General features: G+C 37.0%; 1 protein-coding gene across 3 annotated transcripts in view; it reads right to left on the bottom strand.

Annotated features, from left to right (window-relative positions):
* The window catches only part of PPIP5K1 (diphosphoinositol pentakisphosphate kinase 1), a 93,874-nt gene that overhangs the window by 30,848 nt on the left and 41,088 nt on the right, over positions 1-21,938 (bottom strand). The window contains exons 25-27 of one of the 3 annotated variants that reach the window (XM_063448961.1): positions 19,481-19,630; positions 15,962-16,052; positions 10,819-10,947 (exon numbers count right to left, since the gene is read on the bottom strand). In XM_063448961.1, coding sequence (XP_063305031.1) covers positions 10,819-10,947; positions 15,962-16,052; positions 19,481-19,630 — 370 coding nt within the window. The remainder of the gene's footprint in view (positions 1-10,818; positions 10,948-15,961; positions 16,053-19,480; positions 19,631-21,938) is intronic. The other 2 variants (XM_063448959.1, XM_063448960.1) reach the window with 2 other exon arrangements.

The raw sequence follows: 21,938 nt of genomic DNA, 5'->3' as shown, positions 1-21,938 counted from the left end.
AATAAGAGAGATAAGTTTATACTAAGATGGGAAAAAAATATTCACTGATAATATTTACTTGTTTTTTTTGGTGGTAAGGAAATAATGTTACATTATTATATTATTACTTTACATTTATTTCAATTTGTTTCTTTTATTTCTTATATGATGTAATTTCAGTTAAGGTTAAATAATATTGCACAGTATAAAAATATTCGTTATAGGATATGGTTAAAAATGAATACAACCATTAGGAATAATGTGATCTCCTTCTATACAGTATATTAGAGCCCGACATGCTACTACAATAGGACATACTGGTCCTATTTCACCCACAGTGCATACATCTTGCACGAATTGCTCGCATATGGAGCTTTTGTATATGCTTTATTTATTTAATTGTTTTTCTTTCATACTGGTACTCAGAATTGTATTTAATCTTCAATTAATACCTACTCTAAGGTTTATCTACGTTCCCTTGTCCCCTAGAGAGTATATTTGTATACCCATATGGACATATCGTTAAAAAGACCCCTCAAAATGAATTCTTCAATTAAGAAAGATGGATGTAATAGGGATGATTCATACATGGAAATCTGAGTTCGTAAATTGGTATTTTGATTCGTTAAAACATGTCTGCTGGATTATAGCAAAAAATACCCCTAATAAAAGCAGAATGCTTCGGGTTGAAGCTAAAGCCGATGTCATATGTGTCCAAGAAACGCACTTTGTAAAACTCAAAGTACCAACATTTGCCTTTGGGGATTACCCAATGCAATATCATTCTGCTCATACATTTAAAGCAAGGGGCTTATCTATTGTTCTCCATAAATCTCTCTCATTTGAAATGCTTAAGACAAAAATTGACAACCAAGGCAGATCTCGATCATATAATTATTTCTACTCCTATATTATAGAGTGACACATTGCACCATAGCCGACATTGCATGGTCGGATCATGCCCCAATCCTATTTACAATCACTGAGGAGTTTCCTACAAGGGGACGTCACCCTGAAAACTTTATGAAACTTTGTTAACTAATGAAAAATGTAGGTATAAAGTGAAAATAGAGCTACAAAAATATTTTAATATTAATACAACTTTGGACACTTCTATTTTTACACAATGGTTTGCACATAAGGCAGTCGTGCGGGGTATCTTTATTAACCAAGTTTCCTAGATTAAGAAAACACAAGATGTTCAAAATCTAACACTTTTACGAGCATTAAGAGATACAACTGCACAACAATATTTAGCTTCCACACCAGCATTACAAAAAACAATAGATAAAATAAACAAATCCCTTAATGAACTACATATGAATAAAATGGTATATATTTTAAAAAAATTAAAAACCAGGGGATATGCCCATAGCAATAAAACTGAAAAATTATTGGCTTCACGTTTACGTAAACAGCAAGCATCCTCAGAAATACCCTATCTTTTGCAATCAAAGAAAATTTTGTTTTATAACCCACAACATATTATTGAAAATTTAGCACAATACTTTACAGAACTTTTATAATTTAAAAAATGATGCACACACTCACCAACCAACTGACACTGAGATTTCAAATTTTTTCACCAGAATAGACCTCCCAACTGATCAACAAGCATGTTTACAATCTCCTATTACAATTGAAGAAATTCTTAATGTTATAAAAGCCCTTCCATTTGGGAAATCACCTGGCCCTGGTGGTGGTGAAAATTTCGTAACGTATTCACCATCTGGGCAGACTCTGCACGAAAACCGACGGGGGCACCAAGAGGAGCAGATAGATGCCTTTTTTTCAACCCCCAAGATCTGGAAAGGCCAAACGCAAGAGCAGGGCCTCTCTCCCTTCGGCCTCGGAGGCACTCTGCTGTACTACGACCCCTACACTGAGAAGGACAACGCGTGGACCCCTGCTGACACCTCCACAGCAATGAAGCGAAAGCTGCAGCCGGGCTCATCAAATGAACAGCCGGACATCGGAATGCTACTGCAGTGTCAGGAACCACCCAAGATGGCCGCCACAGAGGCCATAACCGCTCTGATAAAGCCAACACTGCAAGTACAATCACCGGCACAGCAGGCGAAGGGTGAGCACGACACCATGCTCCCAGCCATCAGAGTAACAGGGGATAATAACCTTGCAACAAAGCAGGATCTCCAGCAAAGGATGCAGGAACTCCAGAACATGCTCCACGCTGACATTGCCACCCTGAAGAAGGAGGTTCGCCAGATCACTGAACAAGTGAGTGGGGTGGAGTACTCACACTAACCAGCAGGGTGTCCAAGCTCACGCAGCAACCGCATGCAGACACTGAATTGGTCTATTGGTTGACTCTTGTCCTTCTTCTCACTAGGTCTGGTATATTGTTATTTTTGTGGTTACTTTGGTGGGATTTATTTCTTTTTTGGGGTTTTTTTGAACTTGGCATCTCATACAACCATTTAGTACACCCATATGTAATTATTCATGCATTATGTACTTTGCTTACATGTAACTCAAGAATCTATTGTTATTACATTGTACTCTTTACTGGGCATTCACTGTCCTTTCTATGCATTGATACTATGTATGAGAGATTATTATTTTGACCCATGTAATAAACTTTTTTTCATATATTCATGGGGTTGTGCTCCTTGTTTATGCAATACAGTTTTCAAAGTGCACCAGCCCACAGCGGTTACACATATAAGGGGCTCACGTAATGGCCTATAATGCCCTACTTACCTACCTTGGGACCTCTGGTAGATGCAGCACTAAGGTTTCAACTGGCATACCTCTTGATTTTACCCTCTGTTCTCAATTTTTATTTCCTATTATTTTCAAATACCACAAACGCGTAGACACCAAGACTCAACCTCAAAGGAGGAATATCACATGACAGTTTAAGTTATCTCGGGGATGTGAGTCTAGCTGTATGTGCTGGTTATAATAACAGATCTTGTAACACAACCTGTTCAAAAAAATATAAAATGGGTGCAGTTCATCTAGCCAACTTATGTATAACCACCAAGCTCGCATACAGATATGACACATTATATATGTCAATGTACCTCATGATTTGTTAACATGCACCTACAAAATAGAATTAAAAAAATATATATATATTTGCAACAAAAAAAAAAATCCAACAGATTATTAGACATAAAAAGCCTTTGATAGGTTGCACTGGCCCTTCCGCCTTGCAGTATTAGAAAAATTCCAATTTCCACCAAAGTTAAGGTGTTGTATAGCAACCAAGTAGCAAAGGTCATTAATAATAGTTTTACATCACCAATGTTTAATACAGCCAACGGCTCTAGACAGGGATGTCCCTTACCCCCCACATTAAATATTTTAGCATTAGAATCACTTGCTATTCTAATTCAAAATCATCCTAATATACACAGAATATGAATTCATCAAAACAATGAATGGGAAAGGGAATCTCTGCCGGCAGTTGTTTCCACTTTAGAGACATATAGCCACTGTTCTTATTACAAATTAAATGTTACAAAAGCACATGCTTTGAGTTTAAATGTACCACATATATCTTTACAAACCCCTTCAAACATACCTTCCAATTTGATTAGAGGACTGATTATTTAACTTTTTGGGGGATAAAACTTACGGCTTTAGTAAATAATCTATATTAAGCAAATTTTATGGAACTACAAACCCATATTACAACACGTTTGGCCAATTGGGGAAACAAAATTATGTTTTGGTCAGGCCGAATGACTGCTGTCAAGATGATATATTTATTTGGGCTAAAAAAGGGTGAGAGTTTCTGCTGCTATTTTGTATTGTCATTTTTCAAATGGAGGTATTAGTCTACTGAATATAGAAAATTATTATCTGGCAGCTAATATCAACTCATTAGTAATAGCACAAATACTGAGAAAACCACCACAATGGGTAAATCTTTAATCAATAGTTACAATAGGGCCGTTATTTTTCTTCTTTGCTGTGGCTTCCCAACCATCTTCTGCCAAAAAAGATACCTATGCTTCCTAGCCTTAGCATTAAATATTTGGAATGCATATAGATACAAATATTGCACACATAATCTTTATTCTCCTGCAATGACCATCACTACTTTCCATTCCATAATACCACATTTTAATTTTCGGCTTTGGAAAACACATAATTTATATTATGTTTAGCAATTGATTCAAGACAATAAGGTTGTAGAGTTTATACAACTTCAACAAACCCATAATCTTCCAAATATAGCATATTTCTCGTACTTACACTTAAAAATGTGGCTATTGAGATATTATACTCCAGTGTATAAGTCTGTACATGAGCAGCAGCTGACGAGCCTCGAGAAAATACTTACAAAGCAGGCAGCACCTATGAAAATTATATCAAAGCTTTATGCAGGCCTGAATTTTTTATCAATTACCCTTTATACGGGCTTGGCAACATGACTTAAAAATCACGATTGACTCACTAAATACCAAGTCGCAGGTCAGGGATAACACCCGCTACAATAGAGATCCCTGAATAGCTTTCGCAACCACTCGCTAAGGGGCAAGGCCCGCCTTCACTTATGTTGTAGGACCTGCAAGCCCTACTTGAAACGATTGCTGACAGATGTTGGGTGACTTGCACGTCACCACTGTTATTTTTCTTCTGCACCTACTTCATGTTCAGGAAATACTCTAAAAAGTTATTTTAGCGGACCTGCGTGTCCATATTTAACACTGCATATACAACTTGAAATCCATGAATAAACAGAAATTTACCACAAAAAAAAATCACGATTGAAGAAAAAACTTGGCAAAAACTATTCTCCTCATATAAAAAAATTACATTATGCAGTAATCATATAGAATTATCAAGAAACATTTTATATAGATGGTACTTAGTGCCAAAGCGTTTACATCAAATTAATTTCAAGATAGCTGACAAATGTTGGAGATGCCAGGAAGAACGTGGAGACATGCTCCACATTTGGTGGGCATTCCCAAAAATAATAAACTATTGGAAGAAAGTGGCAGATTTCCTGCACAAAATAACGGGAATACATATTCCGCATAATCCTGAAACCCTCTTGATACAAAATTATCCCCCAAAAATAACAAAATTATCTTTTATACCATATAAATATTGCTGCACTTACAGTTATAAGTCGGAACTGGAGGAATAACATAGCCCCAACACTGGATGAGTGTGTCCAGCTTATTGAGGTGAATAGGTTATCTGAAACAACAGCTAGACGAGCTGCAAACCAAAAGAATAAAATTTGGAAAATAGCATGGGAAAATGGAATGAAGCATTTAATTTGGCCAAACTCAGATAACATATAAGCGAAATTTTCCTCTGAATTTCGACAGCTGTGCCCGGTCCAGTACTGAACTAAATAAGAACTATTCAATGGTCCTGATAAACAAAAGGTATAATATGATTACTCTCTGACCATCTCCCTTTTTCTTTTCTTTTGTTCTTTTTCCTTATTAACTTACTTATTTCCATTTATGAAAATGATATGTTCACAATATTGTTTATGAATGATATATTGAAAAAAAAAAAGCAAGGAAGGCAAATTATTTTTGATAATATGTATTGAACATAAATGCTTAGTAAAAAAAAAGATGTATGATTCTGATGATAATTGTCAAATTTATTGTTACAACTAAAAATGTACAATAAAAAAAAAAAAAAAAGCAAAACCATTGAATAAAGATGCTTACGTCCATGTTCTTCTTTCAAAATTTCAAGTCAGGAAGGATTTGCAACGAGCTCTCAACAAACCAGAAAGTAAATTAAGCTTACTTTTTCTATAGCAGTGCTTTGTAAGTACAGCAAGGTTTTCTGAGATTTGCAGTTCAATTAACAGCTATCTGCTATACATAGAAAACAGATGAACTACATCACCTAGAAAGTCATTACATCCTGTAAAGAAGTACTATATTTAACAGTTCTTATATAGCGCCTCATATTCAGAACACTTTACAATGAAAAAAAAAACACAAACAAAAAAACATGCAGAGAGATCTATAATTATGCACATTGATGCAAAGGGAGAAGAGGACCCTGGGCAAAATCTGAATTTCTGTAGTATGAAAGATTAGGCATATTAAGCAAAACTAATCAGTACTAATGAACATTTAAAAGAAAAAAAAGAAGGACTAAAGAAGAGGGAACAAAAATCGCTAAAACAACCCTGGGCAGTTGATATAATTAATTTACTCCTTCTCCCATTAAGCATATGTCAGGAGAAGGAGGTAGAGACAGTAAGATTATTCTCCATAGCTCCACTCCTGGCATATCAATAAAGGGAGAGGGGTTGAAAAAAAGCTGCTGCTGCTGTTCTAGATTGCATCTCCCACCAATGTTCTGCATACTGTCAGATGTAGGAACTGGTGGCTGCACTAGGATTAATGGAACCCAACCCTTATGATGTTATGTTATAACATTAAAAATGAAAATAAAACCACATGAGGCCATCTCAGGGTTAGGGAGCATCAAACCCGACCTGGTGTATTACTAATGTATTCTCTCTACTCAGACATGTATCACTCTTTCCATTTTACACCCACTCCAGAATTCAAGATTCCTTCCTTTCTGTACTTCCATCCAAAACTAAAATCTACTTCTCGCACTTCATCCACAAGTATGTGAATTAATTTTATGTGGGTCAAAAGGTAAATACTAGGCTTGATTTTGTTTCCAAAATACTTTAAAACATTTTTTTTTTTTTTAAATAACTATAATATGGTTGAGTATTTGCATGGCACGAGCAAGCTCAGCAAAGTTTTATGTTTCTATGCCAAAATATATAAAAGCTTAACAGGACTAACCCTGGAAAGACAGATGCATTGGTGATCACACCTACTACAAGATCACCTCAAGAACAGTCCCTTTGCCAAAACAGTAGGATCTCCGCAGCCTTGCTATAGACAATTCTTAAAAAAAATATATACATACACTGATCAGCCACAGGGAGGTGTTACGTGTCAAAGCAATATCCACGTGAATGTCAAAACCCAAGGTATCCCTTTAGAACATGCTCAGCTCAGACAGTGGTTCACTGGTTGTCCTTCCATGCTCCACTTTTGGTAGGTACTAACCACTGAATACTGGGAACACCCTACAAGACTTTCCAATTTGAAGATGCTTTCACCTAGTCGTCTAGCCATCACTATTTGGCCCTTTGTCAAATACACTCAGATTTTTTTGCTTGCCTTTTTTTTCCCCCCTACTTCGAACATATGAAATCCAAGACCTGACTGTTCACTTACTGCCTAGCATAACTCCCGCAATGATATAACCAATGTTATTCAATCCCTTTGCATTATATATATACACACACACACACACACACACACTTCACTGTTTTAATGTTGTATGTATATATAATGCAAAGGGATTACCGTATATACTCGAGTATAAGACGAGTTCTTCAGCACATTTTTTGTGCTGAAAAACCCCCACTCGTCTTATACTCGAGTGAGTGTCTGTATTATGGCAAATTACATTGCCATAATACAGACAGGACCGCCGGGCTCATTACAAGCCCGGCAGTCCTGTTGAGGGCTGGCAGAGAGCTGTAACTTGCCTTCACAGCAGCTCCCGTCAGCTCCCTTCTCTCTCCTCCGGTCGGCTCCCTCTGCAAGTCTCGCGAGAGCCGCGGGGTCAGAGCGTTGCCACAGGTTACCGTGGCAACGCTCCGCGCGGCCGCGAGACTTGCTGATAGGGGAGCCGACCGGAGGAGAGCGAAGGGAGCTGACAGGAGCGGCTGTGAAGGTAAGTTACAGCTCTCTGCCAGCCCCCTCCACTGAACTGCCAATGCCACTGGACCACCAGGGAAGTAGAGCCCCCCTCCCTGGCCAGCTAACAAGCAGGGAGGGGGGACGAAAAAATATAAATAAATACAAATTTAAATAAAATTTAATTCAAATATAATATTAAAAATAATAATAATTTAAAAATAAAATATAATATATAAAAAAAATTTTTTAAAATAATAATAATTTAAAAAAAAATAATAAAAATGCCCACCCCCCACCAAGGCTCTGCATCAGACACACAAACACACTCTGCATCAGACACACAAACACTACACACACTGCATTCATACACACACACACCGCATTCATACAAACACACTGCATTATATACACACAAACTGCATTCATTATATACACACACTGTAAATAAATATTCAATTAATATAATTTTTGGGGGATATAATTTTATTTAGAAATTTACCAGTAGCTGCTGCATTTCCCACCCTAGTCTTATACTCGAGTCAATAATTTCCCCTGTTTTTTGGGGTAAAATTAGGGGTCTCGACTTATATTCAGGTCGACGTATACTCGAGTATATATGGTAGATGACCCTGGACAAAAACTGAAACACTGTAGTATGAAAGAGTAGGTATATTAAAAAAACACAAAAGTACTAATGAACATAAAAAAAGACTAAAGAAGAGAGAGAAAAATTACCAAAAACAACCCTGGCCAACAGATGCTATAGTGTTTTGCAGTTACATGGAGCTAAAGTATTACACATATAAAATCCATGATTGTTGTAATGCATGAATAAGGGTCCTAATTCAAATGTGACTTGGAGAAGATAAGAGGGGCCTCCTGGCACACACAACAAAATTTTGTGAAAATGAACATCATGTCTTTATGTCCTACATTTAATTTTACATTACAAAATTAAATTATAAATGTGTATTTGTGTCAAAAAGAAATTGCATACTTGACTCCTAATAGTGTTTTATTTCTGACATCACAATCTGGTATATAAACACCTTCTGTCAGCATTTGATCTCCTATGAATGGTGTCCACCAAGAGCTGTTATTGTCAAATACATAATGCATTTCATTTTGCGTATATAACAAGGGATGCATAGCTTCCCCAGGATGAGTATACCACAATCACTGCAGTTATAATATTCTCACACTGTAACCTATACAAGAGGTCTAGAGTTAACCCAAGACGGAGTACGATATTGGATAAAAATGTAGGATTGTCACATATCTGAATACACTGCACATGGCTTTTTAATCCAATAAAGATCATAGAGTGAATTGAAATGTCCTACTGACATATCCAGAGTCTGTAGAGTTGAGAGGAAAGTGTAAGACATTCAAGCCTTTAAAGAGCCCATTGTGATGAGGACATGTATACACAATTAAGTTAAAGTTATTGCCAGTAAGCAATACTAATACAATCTGTGTGTTAGAGTATTGAAATTGGCACATTTGCTGCTGTGCTACCAGCTACGTTGCCAGCATCTACCCCAAATGAAGTTAAACTTCACCTAGCAAAAGAACACACCCTCTTCAACTTAGATATGTAATGCTTGCACAAACAGTTTCAATGAGATTATAGTTGCTATAGAGAGTAATACTCTAAGACAAAGCATTTGCTTAATGGGGTAGAGACAGAAAATGGTCACCAGAGTCATCAGATAATGCTCTACTGAAACTATCACTGGATGAAGTCACTTTGATCCCAAGCTTGGGATAACAATATGAGTGATCTCACAAACACAAGCAGGAACGAATATATTCTGTTACTTTTACATTAAAATAATCATGTAGAAAATAAAACTGAAAATCCCAAAAAAACAAAAAGCAAAAATGTGAAATGCTTCTATGTTGTTGATCTAGGTGACGGTTTTTGAGCCAGCAAAACTAAAGACTCTGGCTTTCTCCAATGACATCCTCTTTACCCCCTGGCATATTTGTTTAATTTCTGGTGAAATGGTGAGAATGTGCAAGCAATTCCCAATAATTTCTATAGGGAAGCACTGAACATGTGAAAGTGATTCTCATTAAATCCTAAAAGAAAGAACAGAAAAGTGTCAAACGTTTCCCAAAAATTTCTATGTGGGGAACTGCTGCCTAAATAGTAAGCATTCTGAGGTATGCACACTATAATCGCTCCAATAAATGAGTCATGCCAAGGACAGGGGTAGGAGCAATAGTAGAAGAAATTAATTTACTTCTCATATTTTTAAAAGTGTGTAGCAAGCTAACCAATGTTATGTATTGTAGTTTGCAACTTAGTGAAATGTACGCACTTATCTCAAGGTGATAAATCGACTTTAAGGGGCTTTTGGTTTAACCAGAAGAAGAAAGTACAGGTAAATCAGATGCTACATCTGTATGTAAATCTCTGCATGTTGTTTATCTGTTTGGACTGAAGAAAATACAGTAAATACAGTAAAATTGGATTATTATTTCTTTACTGGTTACATCTCCTTTGTGAGGTTTATTTCACTTGCAACCTCTCCTTTCCAAGATGTGTTTCTGCATAATAACCACATCCTCAAACGATTTTCAAAGTTTGCTTAAGCAAAGCATATTTCCATGTGTATGCAAAGGATTATATCATGTCAAGTGGCTCATCAGAGATGTAAGCCTAAAATCACTGCGTGAGGAAACTTCAGGCACCATCAAAACACCTGTTCCCACCTGCTATTTTGGTAATATTAACTGATTACACATACAAGACAACAGCTGTACCAGAATGAAAATAATGTCAAGATGTCAATAAGGCTGATAGACGATATTCACTCTGCTTTGAATGTTAACTTCCCCAATGCACATCAGCGACAGACAGCAGATTATTCTATATAATACAATACAGCCTTTATTTTAAAGCAACCCTTGAAAAGTCTTTTGGCCTCTAAAATTTCGCAGCAGTTTCTGAACCTGTTTTATCAGCAATCGTGCACCATTTACCAAAGCATTTGCTAGAGAATGGTCAGGACTGACGAAGATCACTAGGACTGAATTAATTGCATGCAGAAGATTCCCTCCTTTCCATAGACTGAACAGTTAAAATCACAACACTGGGCTGGGATACATAGTGCAGGTGGCTTTTAATCACACGTACCGTCTTTGTATGTCAGGCTGGCAGCGGCGCTGATTTTTTTGCGGTGGCTGCGTGCGTAGTCCTGTAGATTTGGAGCGCTGGAGGAGCCTCCTAGCACTGTGGTGCTGAACAGCCCAGTGCACTGTGATCCTGGAAAGGTGGGGGGATTGCGGATTAGTAATCACACAGATCTAGATCATGCCATTAAAGACACATCACCATGGTTAATGATGGACCACCTTCATTTTTGTGCTTCCTCAGCATACTCTGAAATAAAACTGTTACTTGAGGATTTATTTAGGACCACAGCAAACTATTGGCTCATTTAGCAGGAAACTCAGTTAGGGTCACAGCAGAAAGCTCCACGGCGATGTCAGCAGACTGTGTTTCGTAAGGGAGACATGGGAACATTGGCATAAATAAACTATGGATAATAATCTCAAGGAAAATGGCATCTAGCATAGGGATGTCATAAATGGGTAATACAATAACATAATAAATGTTTTACAAAATAATAATAAGGAAAAGAATGCTCATATGCAGTGTAGTTTGCAATGATCTTTAGGATCTCTACTCACTGACCTCAGGTGGCAATGCAAGTATATTTCTCAATGATTAAAGCTATGGACAGGAGGCTTACATCGGAGTTGTGAAAAACCTCAAACATTCCCTATCTTCACGAGCATCTCTGGGAGGTCAATGCAGCCACCCCAGGGCTCTGAGACTGCACAGCTACTGGCAACTAGGTTTTTGAGTATCAAATTTAGAATTGTACAGATCTATATATATTCATTAGCTTCTCAAAAATGTCTCAGAAATTTGTTGCAGAATCAATAGAATATTTCAGTATCTCGTCATAGATTTAATAAGGCTTTCGCATTTTTGAACAAAAAGTAACATGCAATTCAAGCCCACGTTATACAAGGCATGCTTAAAACTTGATTAAGGATGGGGTATCTCAAAACCTGCTCTATAAGAACAGTTATCCAATAAAAGTGCATTTTAAAAAAATTACACAGTACCTCAATAAGACTTTTTCAGTTTTGATAAAGGTACTATATTTACATGCATTGTTTTTTTTTATTTTTAATCTCTTTTTTTCCCCAAAAGCAATCTGTTACTGCATGTATTAGCATGGCTTTATTTTCAACCTGTAAAAATATCTGCACAGATGCCTGAATATCAAGGGGATCGATCCACAGACTTTCAGCCTTTTACAGGATATGCTTCACATGGGTCACATTTACAAACATCTCTCTGATATTAAGCAGTTATTATGCTGTTCTCAAATGTTCGCATAAATGAAAATGCACAATTTCTAAGAAAAGCATCATTAATGTTGCAAACAATAAAGCGATTTTCCAAGAAGTATAAACTGGCGTAAAATTCGGGTAGAGAAGTAATAAAGATAAAGTAATATAAAATCTGCTCAATTAATCAAAATAGCCGACTGGAAAAAATATATCTGTACAGGAAGCTCAGGTAACCATAAACCAATGATTGTTCTCATTTCATTTATAGAATTGAATGGAAGGCGGCAAAAAGCAAACCAGACACGAGATGCAAAAAGCAACACAAAAATAAAAACAATGCATGATTACGCAAGGCAAGACATGTAAAGAAGCAGGAGCCGTGTACTATGACCAAAAACGTTTAAGCAAATTAATAAGCAAAATAAATAAGAAAGTAGATGTAGCCCAAGCCATCACATTAGAGGGCCTTTGGAAATTGTATGTTATATTGAAAGTCATGTTTAAGGCTAGAATCACCTACTTGCCTTTGACTTCACAAAAAAAAAAAATCAGTTTTCTGATTAATAAATAAAGTGTTAGTAATATGCAATGAGTGTATGATTTAGCAATGTTCCCTCCTGGTTCGTGATGAGCATATTTTAAAGTTGTGGTCATGGCACACACTGACAGGCCAATGTGTACAAGATAATTGCTGCAACACGCAATAGATGATGCAGGGGAGTGTCGATAACTAGGGCTACATAACTAAAAGCAAAATTTCGAACAATGGACACAAACAACTAAAACATGAATGGTACAAATAAGTAAAGGAACCATAATCAAAAGAAATGGTGCTTTGTGACATTTTAGAGAAAATAATCTAAGCCATGGACAGAAAATGACCAGCTGAAAGAGAATGATAAAACTAAAATAGGATGAAAACATAAAATGCACGGAAAATCAGAATTCCAAAAATGCTTGGTAACATGATTTTAGCTTATCTGTTCCTGATATTTGCAAAGAAAATTGGTCTGACAAATTACATGCAAAAAAAAATTGGTAATATAACCACAAAGCTATTGGCACACAGGTACTAGTTACTGCTGTCAACTGGTATATGCCACACAGTCAAAAAAAAAAAAAAGGCAATAGTGATAAAAAACTGAACATGTTTAAAAACAAAAGAAACATTATAGGACAATACGCATGATAATAAGCTAGAAGGCGAATGGGGGTTGTGAGCTGATGTGATAGTGATGCTAAAACAGAAACAAGACAATTTTATGGTATGAAAGGACTGTACATGAAAACTCTGTAAATGCACACTGTACAAAAGATGAGACAAGAATGACTGGGGGAGGGGGGAGAATCATTTAGCAGCCTCCCAAAAATTCACCATAAATACAGTACCTCTATAAGGTTGCTCTCACAGATACAGCAATTAGTAATATAGGTTATGTAACTCAATTAGCCTGCCACTCTGACACTGACTTTGTGATAAAACACACACACACACACACACACAAAAATATGACGATCTCGGCCAATCCAATTACTATCCTATAGGAATGCATTGGGAGGCTATTGCACATGAAAGGCAAAACGTCACACTGCGTCAATCAACATCTTCTCATAGATCTCAATGAATCAATGCATCTCTATGGGGAACATTCAGCACCTCCATGCAGACCGTGGAGACTGCTGCACAGTCACACAGAAAGCACCTCTAGTGGCCATCTGAGTGACTGTCATTAGCGGTGTCCCTAGGCAGCAATGTAAACACTGCCTTTTCTGTGTAAGTCAGTATTTACATTAGAAAGCCTGTAGGGACCAGATATAGACACCAGAACAACTATTTTAAGCTGTAGTTGTTCTGGTTTACTATAGTGTCCCTTTAACCCCTTAAGGACCAAACTTCTGGAATAAAAGGGAATCATGACATGTCACACACGTCATGTGTCCTTAAGGGGTTAAGAAATGCTTACAGAATACCTTGATTTAATTAAGTACAGCTGTCTGTTGGTTTTAATGTTGCTTAAGAGACACTCTTGGGCACATAAACCATTCATTTTAGTGGTTATGGTTATATCTATCAAGGTATCTTTAAGTGAGCTCTCTTTTTGGGTTACAGATAAGCCCCATCATTCTGTCAAACCCCTTGAAAATTATTTTCCAAAAACCTGAGTGAAAGCAATGCAACCATACATGTACTATAACCACTGAAAAAAGCTTTAGTAGTTATGGTGATTAAAATAAGGGAGCCCTAATCTATCATTTTCAGACACACACATCAAGGTTTGTGATCCTCACTCAGGTCTTTTTTTCTGTTCAGGCCCTACATGTAGAGAACATTTGGAAGGAAACTTATAAAAGGCTATAAATGAACATCCACAACAGCAGACAGCAAAAAAATATATATCTATTAATATGTATGTTCAAGCAATAATGAAAGGGGATGTATAAACACACAGTAATGAGATGTAATATACACACAGATCAAATAAGACACATTTCTGCATGATATAAACAGACTGATACGATCCACAAATGGAAGGAAGCTTTAGGGCTGTCCAATTTTGTGGATGGACTGCCTTTCCTACAATGTAGGAGTGCTAGTGGAGTAATTTTTCTAGTTTGTATTTGGGGACTGCGGATCCCTGCCACAGAGCTCCAGTGTTTCCCCTTTTTGTCTTTTGTGCAACACATCCCATCATTTGTGCTGCAGGGCTTTAACTCACTAATGCTCTCAAGCTAATGAGCAGGCCCTACTCTGCAGACTTAGCACAGGAGAATTAACAGAAGCTGCTAACCATGAGGTTTTGGGCTCCGGAGGAAAATGTGGCTGGTGCCCAGAGGATCCCAGGACAGTTGTTAAATAGTTTAACTACAGTTTGACTACTTATTCTTAGAGGGCTTCAAAACTACTGCTGCGGGCTGTAGTAGTTATGATGCTTGGAGTGTTCACCTAACAAGAAAGCTATAGGAACACTATAGGCACCCAGACCCCTTCAACTCATTAAAGTGGTCTAGGTACCACTGTCCTGTCTCCTTAACCTTGCAATATAAAACACTGCAGTTTCTTAAGATCGCAGGGTTCATACAGCCACTAGAGGGTCTTTCTACATTTTTATGGACAACGTTAAGGTTCAAAAGCACGCATGGCGCTCACCACATATGCATATTAGGTCCCCCATGAATTAGATGTCGCTGGAGGGGTAGACTTATCTTGGCTCTAGTATTAAGGTAAGTGTTAAAGGGGTTTTTAACCTTTTTTTTTTTTAACACCGGGGCAGGGCAGAGGGACAGTTTTGTATTCCTAACGCTATATTGTTCCTTTAAATTGGCAAAACCCATTAATTGGATTCTTCCCAGTATCAAAAAAAAGGGTGGGGGCGGGGGGTTCTTTTGCACCAACCAAACTAGCATGGCTACAGTGAATAGTTCATAATCAGCAGGTGTTTTGGGCCCCATGATTATGATATGCCTGTTCTAACCAATGGGCTCCAATCAAACAATATGGGGACCCATTTTTCAGTGCAGACATAGGGGTTAAAAATCACTGCAACAAATTCTACATATTTAAAGAAGTTTCAAAAAGTGACAATCGGCTTTCAAATCAATTTGACAAGAACTGTGAAACAGAGGATCATTAATCCTTACTTTACTATTATGTGAAATTAGGTTTTACCATACCACAGTTATAAATGTATTTATTTATTTATAAAATATTTTACCAGGAAAGATACATTGAGATTTCTCTTGTTTTTAAGTATGTCCTGGGTCCACAAAACATTGCATTCTTACCTATACTAAGCAAAGGAAATTGCTGGAACTTCATATAAAACAAAATATATTAACAAAAGATCACAAAAATAAAAAATAAAACACATTTACATTACAGGACCACATGAGACAGGACATGACTGACATACCTAATCCGCTTTGCTTCATGTCTGAAGGTTGTCTGGCATAAGAGGTGAAGAGACGATAACCACCAGATTTAGAAGAGGTTTCAGAAAGAACCTGGAGGGAAAACAGGTTGTATTTTTAAAAAGAAAGATTCTACCGTTTGCCATTGCAGCAAATTGTCATAGCGTTCTACAGAGAACAAAGTAAATGGCAAAAGAGGCAAAGCAAAAAGACTGAAACATTATTTACTATTGGGTGAAGGACCATAGCCATTCATATCTTTCCATGTGTCGGAAATAAAACAGCCCAATACTTAACCTGCAAAAGTAAGTAAATAATTAATGTAACAATGATTTTTCATCTGATTGAAAGCGATGCAGCTACAGTACAGGAAATAAAATCAAATGTTAAATGTGTTATGTAGCTGGGACGAAAAGGAGAGACATGGAACACGTTTCAAAACACGACATAATTCTGGTACTGTATGAAAACCTTAAGATATAAACCGTTTACAGGAGTTAGTGTCTTAGCTCACAGTATTTAAAATAATATTACATGTATACGCACAAGAAGCAAGTAAGACAATAAGAATCCTTAAAACAATAAATATGCATGCACTGAGTGTACTGTTCCCTTTGCTACTGCTTCATTAGAAGACATAAGAAACAAACAAAGACTAGTTTTACAGAAGTACAAAAGTGTTGTGATAAAACCAAAAGCACTCTATGGCTGCAATGTCTACCATGCAGACCTTTCTAGAGCAAAGTTAATTACTGCATTTCTAAGAGTCTTGGACTAGTCACACCATCTCTAAAATACGTTCTAACTGTAAGTGTGAAAACCCTGCAAAGATAAAATTCCATATGTTGAACGCATAAAGAATGAATGAACGAAGCAATGGGAGGCCTGGCTGATTCATGAAAATACTAATCATGACTAACACAATTCCAAAAATGAGAAAATATTACCAAATGCTATATTATGCTTGCCTCTGAAAAGAGAAGGATCTGCTTCTTATATCATTATGCTTGATTCAATTTAGTGAATGAAATGAATTTTAAGTGTCAAAACCACCGCGATTAATGGCAATTGTGTGTCAGGTTCAAACTGGCACACGATTATGTGTATAAAACATACTGTGGCCTCAAAACAACAATTGTGTGTAGTATTTTTTGGGCTTTGTATTAAGAGATAGGAAAAGCACTACTCCCTGTTCTCAGTTCCAGAATGCTTTGCAAAAATGTAATCAAAGGAGCGAGCCCCAAGAATAACTAAACACTGTCAGTTAATGAATCACGATTACGGGAAGATGAGCAAATAGACGCAAACCATTTAAAGAGGTGCTGCTGAGAAGGTAGTGTTTGTTGCGAAACTCGCCCAGCTAACTTTTTTGTTCCCTGTTCTCCTTTCCCCCAGTTTTGAAATAAAAATAAAACAAACATTTTTACCCGTGTGCATTATTTGACCTTGGTCTTGAGTGCAGGGACTTTTTGTATACTCTGTGGGCTAGTTTAATATAATCATAAATTGCTAATGCTTTGACTAACATAATCCGTTAGCTAATACTGCACGGTGGTTCTTAAATCTGGAATATGTTTAAACCATTACGTATGTGTCAGAAACATAGAACTGCTTGGTTGGTACATTGAGTGTGGAAATACTCAAGGACTCCCTTACTCTGATTGCTTGGGTGCAGACTTGCATTAAAATGACATGTTCAAAAAGAGACAGGGACTTGGTGACCCTGCTTGCAATATCATAAAGGCAAAAGTAAAATACTTTTTGCAATAAGAAGGAACCATGAAATAGCTGCTTAACAGTAACATTCTAGAAATCCATCAGACAATGTATAGATACTGGCTAAATAGTTGCATAAGATTAAGAGTAATTAACCATTTGAATTTAGATTTCCCATACAATCAGGCCTATGTCTTCCTATATTTTTATTACTTTGGTTGGTTTCCTTATTTAATAATTTGACATTTATTTAAACCCCTTAAAAAAAGAAAGTTTTAGGTTGAAATATTTTTTTAGTTTTGCAGTTGAAATTATTCTTGCGAGGCACATGGTCATTTTTTGTTACCCAATATAATCAATAGTCACAGATATTCATAAAACATGTCTCGTCAGTGAAGATTAGGGTGACATAAGTAATTTCGAACACAGTCCTAAAATGTAAATGTTAAAAATAGAAACAAATGAACCTTACAATTCAGCGAGTATAACTAGTACAGTTGTATTGTCTTTTAATTCAGTAATGATACATATTTTCCAAAGCACTGTAAACGTGAGGCACAGACAACACAAAACAAAGGCATTGACAATCTGCACAGGGATTGCATACTCTGACAAAGCAGACAGCATCAAAAAAGAAAGAAGGAATGGGAAGAAAAGAAACAAAAAACAACAAAAAAAAGGAGATAGACTAGAGCAGGGATAGGCAACCTTTGGCATTCCAGATGTTGTAGACTACATCCCCCATAATGCTTTTACACCCATAATGTTGGCAAAGCATCATGGGGGGTGTAGTCCAAAACACCTGGAGTGCCAAAGGTTGCCTATGACTGGGCTAGAGCATACACTGCTTGAAAAGGATAGCCAGTACCAGTGATGATGAGGGCATCTAGCAAAGAACGATCTCTAAAATTGAGTATTTAGTGTACAAAATCAATGTGCTAACAATCTAATTGCATCTAGCAACACTCCACACTTAGCTTCATGATCAATTGCAGTGTTTTAAAGTAAAATTAACCATTCAATGCAGAAAATTCTTGCGTTTCTTTGTTTTTTTTAATGGCACGAAAGCTTTCAGGTCAGTGACAGGGGTTAAGCTTATTGTTTAATAATGCCTCAGCACTGAAGCTGCAGCATGGCCAATTGACTCAATAAGAAGGTAGATGCTGCCGTTACGGTAGAGCTACATCACAGATGCTAATCATAAATATAAAATGTGGGTCTCAGAGTCCATTACTGAATATGGGATATGGTTAATTCAGCTCATATGTTTGTAAGCTCAAATTGCTGGTCCAAAAGTGGCTTGATGTAGGCAATTGGCAGCGTGTAAAACTTTTATAAGAATGTCCAGCTATAAACAAATTATATACTATCTACTGCTTAATTTATATTGTGATAGCTCCAGTTTCATCATTTAAATTATAAATAGCTGTGCTGTTAAAAGTAAGGTCTCTAGACCCAGGACCGAAGGTGTTAATGTTCACGATTTTGATGACCTATAGTCTTGTTAATCAGTCATAGAAGCTTAAGTACAAAAGAGTGGCCTCTCACACTGAATATTACTACTTTTAAAATTAATTTATATTTAAATTGAGAGGAAAAAAAAAAGTGATGTTTTAAAAAATAATATATTTACTATACTTATGTTCTACACTGCCGATAGCCCCAAAGATACCATCAATGATTTAAAAGGAAAAGCGAGGGAAGAGTCCAGAAGCGAAGAGAAGATGGAAGATATGGAAAGGTAGGTGGGAAGGTGGGATGGCCAGTGTGGGTAGCTAGATGTAAAAAAAAAAAAAAAAAGACACCTGTCGCCATGATGCCAGGTTAGTGATGGACATGGCCCTGGATTGCAGAGTGATGGAACATGGGGAGTGATGGGTATCTCCCGATCTTCTCCTCCGGCGCCCTCTATTGGTTATGAACTCCAAATTCCCTGTGTTTTTGGTATTCACCACCTGTAATCAAATTTGTGGACAGAACATTTCAGTCCACTTGTACCCAACCAGAACAAATACTGCCTCCATTAAGCAGGATAAGGCCAACTAAAACCATTCTAGAACCAACATGAAAATAGCTTTACACTGGTAAAATATGAAATGATATAACAATGTTATAAAACACAGTATACTCCAAGCACCTAAAATTCTACTCATCGCATAGGTTATTTTGCAAGGAGCTCTACAGGTTCCATCTCCCTTCTTTCTGATGCCTGTAAACACAATAAATCAGCAACTATTACCATAACATCCCTCTGACTACTGTACAGCCTACATAATGTAAATGAACACCATATACAAGTAACCAAAAATATAAATTCAGCACTTAGCAATATAGGAGCGCCTGCACTATTATACCATGTAAAGATTCATTTAAATCTTTACCTGAATGAAATTGCTGCAATGTACTAAACTAGAGGAGTTATAAATCCTCGCAGGGATTATTACCATAATGTAATGGTGTTAATGGTTTTTGGTTTGCTGTCTGTCTGGCGCAATTGACAGTCAATAGAAAACAATGTTGCATTATATTCACACTGGTAACAATATCTCAGGTAATTGTGCATAATTAGCATTCTTTCTAAAAGACAAGATCAATAAATGTATTCTTAACTGTCTCAATCTCAAGTGTGTAACACAAGTGAAATGTCACTGCAATGGGTTATGCAGACAAAGTACAAACTTTGCTATTCAGAACGAAGTGCAGGTTAAAAACCATTAGACAAAGTAACAGCTTCCATTTTTAGTGCAGACAGCACTGAAAAAAAAAGAATAATAATTAAAGGGTTGCTACAAACAGCATAATCACTTCAGCTCGCTGTAGTGGTTATGATCCCAGGAGTACCCTGCCCGGTTCCACGGTAATGGGGTAAACTGTTTAGTTAACAGTTTGCCATCTTATCTGGGTCACAGACAAGTTCTGAGCTCTCTCTTCTCCTGGGTGACCTGCTTCCGGCTTCTGCAGAGCTACAGAATCCAATCCTGTCATCATTAATTTGGCTGACAGAGTCAGCTGACTGCCAATGAATGGCACTCCAGCACCCATGGGGTTAAACTCGGTATCTGCAGAGTTCCACAGCAAAATGCTGCAAAACAGAGTGAAGGCACCATGGCTACTTCATATCACTGAAATAGTCATGGTGCCTGGGGCAACCTTTTAAAACAAACATTAACACAACATGTACAGATTTCTGTATTCTGTAATAATGTAAACTTTTGTCACATGTCAAAGAATTGATCGTGTTCATAAAAATATAATAATAATATATAAATAATACATAGAGAAAATATTAAAAAAATATATAAAAATATAATAATAAATCCAACCTAATTTCAACAGAGAAATGTAAGATATTTCAAGGTGCTTAGTGAGCCGTCATGTAAACATTTTTGGATGTGCCAAGTCCACAAGCTGTGACCACAACTTATGTCCAAAAGGACAGCATTTTATAGGAAGTAATAAATAAATAATAGTAGGAGAGATGGGTTGGAGATCCCAGAAGCATCAATCAGCCATGGCAAAAGAGAAGAGAGATATCGGGACCCTACTATATTGAACTCCACGTACTAAGAGTTAACTTGGGAGCCTGCAATTCCTAGTCACATGACAGGGCTGCTGAAGGAGAGTTGGCAGCAGATATCCTTACTACAGTAAGCACTGCCACACGGACTTAGATAGTTCATCCCCGGCCACCAAACAAGATATCCACAATTTATTTGCAGACAATCAAAAACGGTTGCAGCTGACACTGCTTTATTGTCTGCGGAGGTACAGGCAGTTACTACCTGTGTTAAAGCCTCAGAGGAGGACACAATGGATATCAAGCAGAGCCTGAACTCTTCAGAGAGCAGTCTAGCAACTACAAACCCAACATTCTTCTCTTGTCATGTGAATTAACAACCATGATGAAAAGGTCATTGGAAAAACATTAAAATAAGGTGAGTTTTGGACTCTGTCACTGTGGAAGAATTGCCCCATTTTCAGGTGATTAGTGGCAACATTGATGTCCTCAAAACAAGCCAAACAACATATCATTGGTATAAAAAAATGTAAGCGCTTAGTATATAAGCCCCTAATGCTTTGGGGTAATGTTAATATTGTGATAAAAATAGTAAAACCCGATTTTATTAGCACCTGGTTTGGGAGACAGAACATAGGAACAACTGGGACTTTCATCCAGCCATACCCGAGATGTGGCAAACATGACTCAGTTTAGCTACTATGGTTATTATTCTGAACTATTTACACCTTTTCACTGAATTCTGT

The sequence above is a fragment of the Pelobates fuscus genome, chromosome 3, assembly GCF_036172605.1.
Source record: "Pelobates fuscus isolate aPelFus1 chromosome 3, aPelFus1.pri, whole genome shotgun sequence".
Lineage (NCBI taxonomy): Eukaryota > Metazoa > Chordata > Amphibia > Anura > Pelobatidae > Pelobates > Pelobates fuscus.
This window is presented reverse-complemented; position numbering and strand designations above follow the sequence as displayed.